We start from the raw sequence: 8,925 nt of genomic DNA on the forward strand, positions 1-8,925 counted from the left end.
ATGGACTTTGAAAAATCCGCCTCTGAGGCGGATGGGTGGCAATGTGTTAAAATTCAAACGTTTTGAGAAATTATTTTCAATATTGCGAATCAAAAGGAAGTGCCAGAGCTTCCGCTTCCGCTTCCGCCTCCGCTGTATGTATGTGTACTCACACATACATACAGATGTTTTGTTAACTGAATGTCAAATATCAGCGCAGCTTATTAGACCAGCTTCAGGGCTCTGGCTGCTGTCAGCTTGCGCTAGGTGCCATATCCATCAAATTTGCCGCTGACTGAGTGACTGACTGTCTGACTGACAAAGCACAGAGAGAGAGAGAGAGAGAGAGAGATGATGGCTTGGCACTGACAAACAGTTATATGGAGTGGCAGCCACATCTGCGCCTGAAGCTGCATTTTTGTGCAAACTCAATTAATTTTAAACGCCGCCAACTACTTAATACTTAATAGCCATATGATGAGCCAGCAGTTGCTTCCATTGAATTGGCATGCCATAAATTGCATGGAGATGCGCCTGATTTATAGATGGCTGCCATCTGCAGTAGAAGTTCGCGCCGGCTCGTACGCAGCTCTAATTTGGCACTTAAATGCAACGACGTGCGTGGGACCCCAACTGACTTATGGAGCGATTGTCTGTGTGTGTGTGTGTGCGTGTGTGTGTGCTTTTATAAGTATATGTGTAGGCATATGCACACGTTTCGCAGTGGCTCGAACTGCTATGTTATGGATTCCCATCACGCGCCACAAAATGCCGTTACGTGTTTGCCGCCTCCATCGACGATGAGGACGATGCCGAGGATGCCGAAGGTGTCTCCCAGTGGATTATATGCGGCCGTGTGGCTGCGTCCAGCCGTGTCCCTGGCGCTGGCATATTCAATATTTGCTGCGCCCAGGCAACTGTAACCACAACCACCAACAACAGCAAGAGGAACAACAATAACTACATTAATATACAGTTTGACGGGCCGCCCGAAAGTATGCTGCATTCAATTTACGCTACTCACGACCACAGCCCGCAAAATGCTCCTCGAAATTGATTCGCCGCATCAGCTGGTCGCAAATGAGTGAAGCTTGCAACATGACAACAACATATGCAACAGCGAGTACTCGAATGTGGTTTGAGTTTGGCTTTCTGACACGCATCTCATTTTTGTCGCATTCTAATTTCGCGGTACGTGGGCTCAGGTTTTAAATGCATTTTGATTTACTATCAAAAAGCGGACATACTGCCTTTTCTTATCGTAATAATATTAAGTGGTAATTGGTTGAGTGTGCTCGATTCAATTGCGATGTGTTTCACACTTTCCAAAAATCCATCCATATTCAAAATTTCTTAAAAAAATGCCAGGTAGCTACATATATATATTTATAAAAACTAAACATTTCATCAAGCTGTAAACCGGTTTCTCAATATTTCCAATATTTAATTTTCCAAGATATGAAGATTAGTTGGATACAGCACAGCTTAATCTAACCATATTTTATCCACAAAGTCGGTTCAGTTTAAGTTTTCCAGGAAAAGTTGATTTAAGAGTCTATAATCTTTTATACCTAGATTTTAATAACTATTAATTGTATACTTATAAAAATCGGACTACTACAACTTCTTTTGTCAAGTCTAAGTATCGAAGATATATATTTAATGTCGTAGATACATATGTATATCTAAGTGTATATATTAATATTGGTTGGCATTACTTGAACCCTTTAGGTGCACTGTCTGTTGATTTCCCAGTGTATTTTCCCATTTTGTGCAATTACTTTCAATTGGTTTTCACTCGGCTTCGTTTCAACAGATTTTCAATTGCACATTGTTAGCATTTGTTGTGCTCGAATTGACTCAACTGAAACCACCAATTTCCCCCCTCTGTGCCCCCCTCCTCCACATAAGTGCTGCGGTTCGCTGTCTTGCTCTCTGCTTTCTGCTCTCTGCTTTCTGCCATTCGCTGTTCTAATTGAAATGTTCGTCGGTGCAGCTTAATTTCTGCGCAGCGGCACATTTTCGTTATCAGTTAACGCAGCATACAAAAGAAAACAAACAAAACAAAAAGAGCAAGCCAGACGATAACGGTAACGGAGACCGACAATGACCAGGGAAGTGGCACTGACGACTCTCGCAAACAGGTTTGTCAGTTGCATCGTTCCGCCAAGGGTCGGCGGGGGCGGGTCAAGCAGGAGCACAAGGAAGTGGAAGACTTAACTAAATAAATTGAAGGGCAACAGCTGCCTGAAGGAATCGACCAAACAAAGCAGGTGAAACAAAATGGAATTGGAACAGATCGACAGTGGCGTGGTTACAACATTTTAATAGGGTTAAAATGCTGCCCAAAGTCTTCGTACCTGTGTAAATCTTTTCTGAGTATCTTGCTTTTCGACTGGCCAAGCAAAACTTTGTTATTTTACTATATAAAAGGTATTTTGATTATGTGCAAATTTATTTAAAAACTTAAATCTTAAAATATCCGGAATTTTTTCCATATCTCAACGCTTATAAGAGCTAGAGACACTTTATTTCAGATGTATGATATCATAACGTATACGCAGATCTAGAAAATTTAACCCATAAGAGTGAATATCACTCAAATAATGCTCTTTTTATGCCTTTACCATTTTATGAAGATCCGACAGATTGAAACCAGCTCTCGTAACTGAACCCCCCTCAAAAAGAATGCCAATGCAGACGCCTCTTTTCGGCAGTCTACTCAGATTCGCTTACACCAGCTGGAAAATATTAGACAACAAGCTGAGCAAAGCATGCAAATTGAAGTGTACGAACATTTCGCAGCTGGTGTAAGCGAATTTTGAAGACGCGAAATTGGCCGCCAGGGCGAAGATGTGAAACAAAACAATAATCGGCAAAGAAAGAAAGATCGAACCCAATCGCCGTTGTACTACGTTTGCTTTGCTCGCCGGGTAAATCAGTTGAAGCCGAAACGTCGTCGCCAGCGGAGCGTCTCGTGTCCCACTCGGAAGCGAGTACAGAAATAGCCAGCGACCAGGGTTAATATCAAACGACATTGGCATTCAAGTGTGCAATTGATAGACGGGCGCTAATTGCCCCCCACCTCTTCCCCCACCTCATCGCTGGCATTCAACTTACATAAATATTTAAGAGATCCCTCGGGTCAAGTGCTCTAAATTGAAAGTGTCAGCCGGCTGCGTGGAGAGTCAACATGCGGCACATGCTCTGGCTGCTGCTGCTGCTGTGGCCAGTTGCTGCCAGATCGGAGTCCACGTGCGGCTCACTGGAGCTGCGAAAGGTCTCGGATTTCCAGCAATTGCGCAACTGCAGCATTGTCGTCGGTCACGTGCGCATTGCGCACCTGCAGCTGCCCGGCGATGCGAATCTCACCCAGCTGCGCAGCGAGGTTACGGAAATCACCGACTATCTGATGATCTATCGCTGCTCCGGGCTGCTTACCCTGGAGTCCATATTTCCCAAGCTGCGTCTGATTCGCGGCCGGAAGCAGCTGTTCGATCAGTATGCCCTCACCGTCTACGAGAATCGCGATCTCAGGGAGCTGGGCTTGGTGGCGCTTGTGCGCATCCAGGACGGCTACATTCGGGTCGAAAGTAATCCCATGCTGTGCTTCGTGCAGACCGTGGACTGGATTTATCTGCTCGGCAAACCTGCAACGCAGCATTTCTCTATAAAGGTGGGCTTAACAACACATGATTTATTTATTTCAAGTGTGTCAATGGATTATTTTGGACAATTTAAATTCTCTCAATTGATCTAAACTTCAAATATCATATCAAAAACGACCAATCGTTTGCAAAATAGTTTAATAGATATCCGGCCCCTAAAAATAAACTACTTCAGCCCAACCATTGCAATCAAACCATCTTTGGCTGATGCCATTTTTGGGTAGAGATCAAATTAAGTCTTGGAATATTTTTAGTGAAATTGTCTAAAAATGGGTAAAATGGGGTATAATGTATTTGTGCAAATGTATGTAACAGGCAGAAGGAAGCATCTCCGACCCCATAAAGTATATATATTCTTGATCAGCATCAATAGCCGAGTCGATCTAGCCATGTCTGTCTGTCTGTCCATCCGTCCGTCTGTCTGTCCATCCGTCCGTTTGTCTGTCCGTCTGTCTGTCTGTCCGTCTGTTTGTCTGTCTGTCCGTCCGTCTGTCCGTATGTATTAACGCAAGGATCTCAACACCTCTAAGAGCTAGAAAGAGCTGAAATGTTGAACGTAGCTGACCGATCGATCCAATGATCGATAACTTTCCCCGTTTTCAAGTAATCGATAAATATCGATATCGAAATTCTGTTTTTTGAGCAAATCTCTTAGGTTTTTAGAGCTAGAGTTTTCTATGCGATTAATAATATTATTCTACCAAATTATTATTATACCGATTAATGGATAATATCTAACCGTATTTATCATTGTACATATTTTTCAATATCTTTTTTCAAGCTCAACAAGTCGCCGAATCATTGTCCTGTTTGTGGCGGGCTCTCCGCCGATTATTCGTATCGTTCCAATCTTACCAGACACTGCTGGAACACGCAGGCGGCCCAGCTACGTTTTAAGCCGCCCCGAACTGAGGATTGTCCTGAGAAATGTGGTCGCAATGGCTGTGATGCTTCGGGGAAATGTTGCGAGCCCAGTTGCATTACGGGCTGCTCGGCTGAGAACTGTTCCCTGTGCGGCAACTATCAGCGGAATGGTCGCTGTGTGGATCAGTGCATTGTCAGCTACGAGCTGCACAAGAGGCTGTGCATCTCGGATAAGGAATGTCGACAGCTGAAGCTGATTCCACTGACTCGTGGTTATCGCTGCGTGGATCATTGCCCAGACAATCACAGGCCAGTAAATGACAGCCATGGAATGCCGCAATGCCAGCTAGAGTGCCGGGGTCTGTTCCATGTCAAGCGGCAAGCGGATCTGGAGCCGCTGCAGGACTGTGTGACCCTCAATGGATCGCTGATTATCGAGCTGGTGGACATAAAGGGTGATCAGGCTGATAATAATAATGATAATATAATATTAATATAATCTGTCTATTTCAGAAAAAATTGTCTCTGCGCTAGAGCAAACCTTGGGCAGCATTAAAGAGATTACCGGCTATTTAAAGGTTCTACACTCGGCGCAGCTCATGTCGCTGACTTTCCTCAAGAACTTGGATACTATACGTGGCGATCAGCTAATTGAAAACAAGTAAGAAGTCTATTTTCAAGTGTTAGAGATCTGTCCGGCATATTAAGCTTATCGATAGCTTACTTCGTTTTTCCGAAATCGATAAGTATCGATTTTCAGCTCATATCGCTGACATTCCTCAGATCAGCTAAATGAAAACAAGTAAGGAATAATTTTTTGGAATTTCAGAGATCTGCTCGGCATATTTAGTTTATCGATAGCTTACTTCCTTTTTTTCAAAATCGATAAGTATCGACTCTCAGCTGAGGTTTTTTGAGCATAACTCAGAGTTTATAAGAGCTAGACAAACCAAATTTCGTATGTAGTCTCTTGTATATTATACACATGGATACTATTTTCCCTAACCTCCAAAATGGGAAAAATGGAACACTGAGTGGTGCTGAGGGAATGAGAAGCAAACAAATTGTGTGGCCTATTTTATATGCATGTTTAGAAGGAAGTTGAAATATTTGTTATGGCAGCTCGGCGCTATTTACAAGGTATTTCCTAGTCGGATACCCTCGACTAAAGCGCACTTATTGTTAATTGAAACTCTCAGTTGATGAGTTTAATTGATGACAAATTCAATAGTTGAATTTTCTAATATTAAAAGGTATTTGAACATTTTCGTTACATATTTTAATGGAATTCTCACTGTTTGCAATTGGAAATAGGAAATTAAATCAATTGGTTAAATTGATGGCTGTCATCGAAAGTATATTTTTGAAAATGTGAATTAAGGCAACTAAAATGCTAACTATTTCCATTTGTAGAGTTCTCAGAGTATAGAGTATATATCTCAAGCTAGGCTATATTAGGATGAATTTACAGAGATCTACATTGGGGTAATTATATGGGTTTCATCTGGGGAAAAACTTAATCACTTTCTATTGGAAGACTCATAATATTATCTATTAATATTGTCTATTACTTCCACTTTCAGATACGCTCTGTTCGTTGTTAACAATTACTACATGGAGCACATTTGGCCGGCAAATCGTCAGGTGGCCATACAACGTGGCACCGTATTCTTTCATTTGAATCCCCGACTGTGCTATGAGAAGATCCTCAAGCTGCAGTCCTCGCTGAAGAGTGTACGCAAGATATCCATAGCGGATGTTTCGCCCAACTCGAATGGAGAGCGTGTCATATGCGGGGATGCGGTGCGTACTCTGAACGCAACCGTTGAGGATGTCAATGCTACGGCGGTTCGCATTGCGGTTGACTTCATGAAATGCGAGGATATGGAGACACTGATCGGCTACTCCTATCACTATATGGAAGCGCCGCAGGGCAACATAACCATGTACGATGGTCGCCACGGCTGCGGACACGATGAGTAAGAGGAAATCAATCGACTTTTCCAAGTTAATTCTAATTATTATAATTTAATTTAGCTGGCTAATGGATGTCTCGCCCAGCAAGAATCGGCGTCACGTGATCTCCAACCTCAAGCCCTATACACGATATGCTTACTTTGTGAAGACACTCACACGCACCGATTACCACATGCAGGTGGATGCATATTCCAAGATTATGTACTTCCATACGCTGGCCAGCAAGCCGAGTCCTGTGAGTCGCCTCCATGGCAACTCGGATCACAGCACACAGATTGTGGGTGGTTTAGATCGTACTTTAATTTTTGGTTAAGTGTGCTCATCTATTTGGTGCACTTTCAGATGGTTTACTGGTGGCCACCGCGTCGTCCCAATGGTGTCATATCCAAGTACTTTGTTAGCTTTGAGCCGCACAATCTGACCGAGCCGGAGGCCAGCAATAAGAACTATGCCACCTTCAAGGCGTGCAACAGCTGCGATTTGGACTGCGTCTGCAATGATCTGGTGCCGTACGACTCGGGACCCCAGCCGGAGGATGAGAGCTACTACAACAAGGAGCAGATAACATACGAGGATGCGCTGCCCAATCTCATATATGTTTCGTAAGCAATCTTAACTCGATGTCGCCTCGTCACTTTATATGTCCGTTTACAGCCGCAAAATGAAAATGAAGAAGGAAAAGTTTAACAAGGTCAAGGACTTCGAGGATCTTATAGCTGCTCCCTCGCCAGTCGCAGCTGCGGACAGCACCAGCACAACAGCTCCAGAAACTAACTCAGCCGACAACAGCTCTACGACAAGTGCAGGGAATTATTCGGCGGCAGCTGAAGAGGCATCCAAACAATATGAAATTTATCGCCAGTATGTGGAGCAAAGGATGCGTCAGGTGCAGGATACGGGCATAGACGACTTTCTGATCAGCCATCCAATGCCCAAATGCAACGATGCCAACGCCTCCGTGAGCTACCAGCTCGAGCAGAAATGCGTTGTCGAGGAACAGCCAAAGGGTACGAGTGTACCTGGTACACAGTATTATTATAAGTTGACCAATTTGCATCCGGATCAATACTATCGCATTTTGGTTCGAGCTTGTGTGGATGGCGTCATCAATGGCTGCTCCAATCCGACGGAGATGATACTGAAGACCATCAGCGTGCAGGTGGAACAGTTTATGAACGGCCAATGAAGGCAATACGCTATAATAATGTATATAAGATTTAATCATCTTCATGTTAACTAACTTGTCGAATACCCTTCCATTTGAATTAGGTATTTTAGCTTTAAGTCTTACGAACTGCACATTCCTCTCGGTTTTGAGCTGCTATTGCAGAGATTTAAATATTTATTTCCAAATGTGAATGCTTCGTCTGAGCCAAGTGATATATGTTGTCTATGTATGAGATGCGTGAAATGTTAAAATGTTTTTGCGAAAGTTCCTTCCAATATAAATTTAAATCAGAAAATCTTTCCATGGTAATTTGACTTTATAGCTCGACAAGCTTTTAAAGTCTTAACACTCGTTTAGAGATGGGCGTAGCCGCAAAATCCTACGCACACACACGCACACGCACAGAGCCACACACAGATACACAGATATAGAGCTTTAATCCGCACTCAGTGAGTGTGTGGCTGGCCCTGATTCTTGATATTTGGCAACTCGGCATAACGGTTTCGGTTCGGGGCTCAACAATAAGCCTACGCAAACTAACAACAGCAACACCTGCGTCTGCCCTGAGATTCAAAAATACAGCCAGCACCTAACTACAGCACACTCCACTTGCTGCCACTCACCTCACCTGCGCTCCTTCACCTTCTCTCTTTTTTCATACCCTCAGCCCATTGAGAGTGGCTAAAAGGGTATATTGGTTTTGGGTAAAATGTATGTAGCGGGCAGCAGGAAGCATAGCCGATCTCTTAAAGTACGACTAGCTGAGTCCATGTGGCCATGCTCGTCTTTCCGTCTGTTGAGCTCGGAAAGTACATAAGCGGGAAACTTGAAATATATTTGAAATATTTCTATATCTTTATTTAACAACTTTAGATTTACAGCTCTAACCGTTAAGAATAATTCAACTATTGAAGCTTCCAGTATCACAGTTGCCTTCCTTCCAACATCGCTTGTTCATATTTCGATACATACATTACTTATGCCTATATCGATGCATACATCGTCTAAATATAAATATATATTATATACTTAATATAGTTACAACAGTATAGATTCTTGTATATCATACACAGAACGAGCTTATAAGTTTTCTCCCTCAATATTTCGATTTTTCAGAATATCGAAAAATATCATTTATGAGACTTGATTTTAAGGCAGAGAAACTAGAACTGTTTCCTATTGTAAAGTACATACAGATAATGGATATTGCACTTTTTGGATACCTCTCCATATTCCCTCCGAAATTGGAAAAAAACTTATTTTAAAAAG

The 8,925-nt window shown here is 42.8% G+C and overlaps 1 protein-coding gene across 1 annotated transcript; it reads left to right on the forward strand.

Annotated features, from left to right (window-relative positions):
• Window positions 1-2,905: 2,905 nt before the first annotated feature.
• Sdr (Secreted decoy of InR) lies at window positions 2,906-7,749 on the forward strand. The gene is made up of 7 exons (XM_064694363.1): window positions 2,906-3,655; window positions 4,429-4,966; window positions 5,025-5,172; window positions 6,095-6,490; window positions 6,549-6,765; window positions 6,831-7,090; window positions 7,143-7,749. The coding sequence occupies exons 1-7, from the start codon at window positions 3,173-3,175 to the stop codon at window positions 7,672-7,674; spliced, it is 2,574 nt and encodes an 857-aa protein (XP_064550433.1). The 5' UTR covers window positions 2,906-3,172; the 3' UTR covers window positions 7,675-7,749.
• Window positions 7,750-8,925: the final 1,176 nt, after the last annotated feature.

This window comes from Drosophila montana, unplaced genomic scaffold (genome assembly GCF_035044405.1).
Source record: "Drosophila montana isolate Dmon_TW-CO22-7 unplaced genomic scaffold, ASM3504440v1 contig_3733_1, whole genome shotgun sequence".
Lineage (NCBI taxonomy): Eukaryota > Metazoa > Arthropoda > Insecta > Diptera > Drosophilidae > Drosophila > Drosophila montana.

What these genes read in the sequence shown, in the direction of transcription:
- Sdr (XM_064694363.1), top strand. Translation starts at nt 3,173, where the DNA reads ATGCGGCACATGCTCTGGCTGCTGCTGCTGCTGTGGCCAGTTGCTGCC. An exon ending in CGCAGCATTTCTCTATAAAG is followed by an intron (nt 3,656 to 4,428) that starts GTGGGCTTAACA and finishes TCTTTTTTCAAG; the next exon opens with CTCAACAAGTCGCCGAATCA. An exon ending in CGAGCTGGTGGACATAAAGG is followed by an intron (nt 4,967 to 5,024) that starts GTGATCAGGCTG and finishes TGTCTATTTCAG; the next exon opens with AAAAAATTGTCTCTGCGCTA.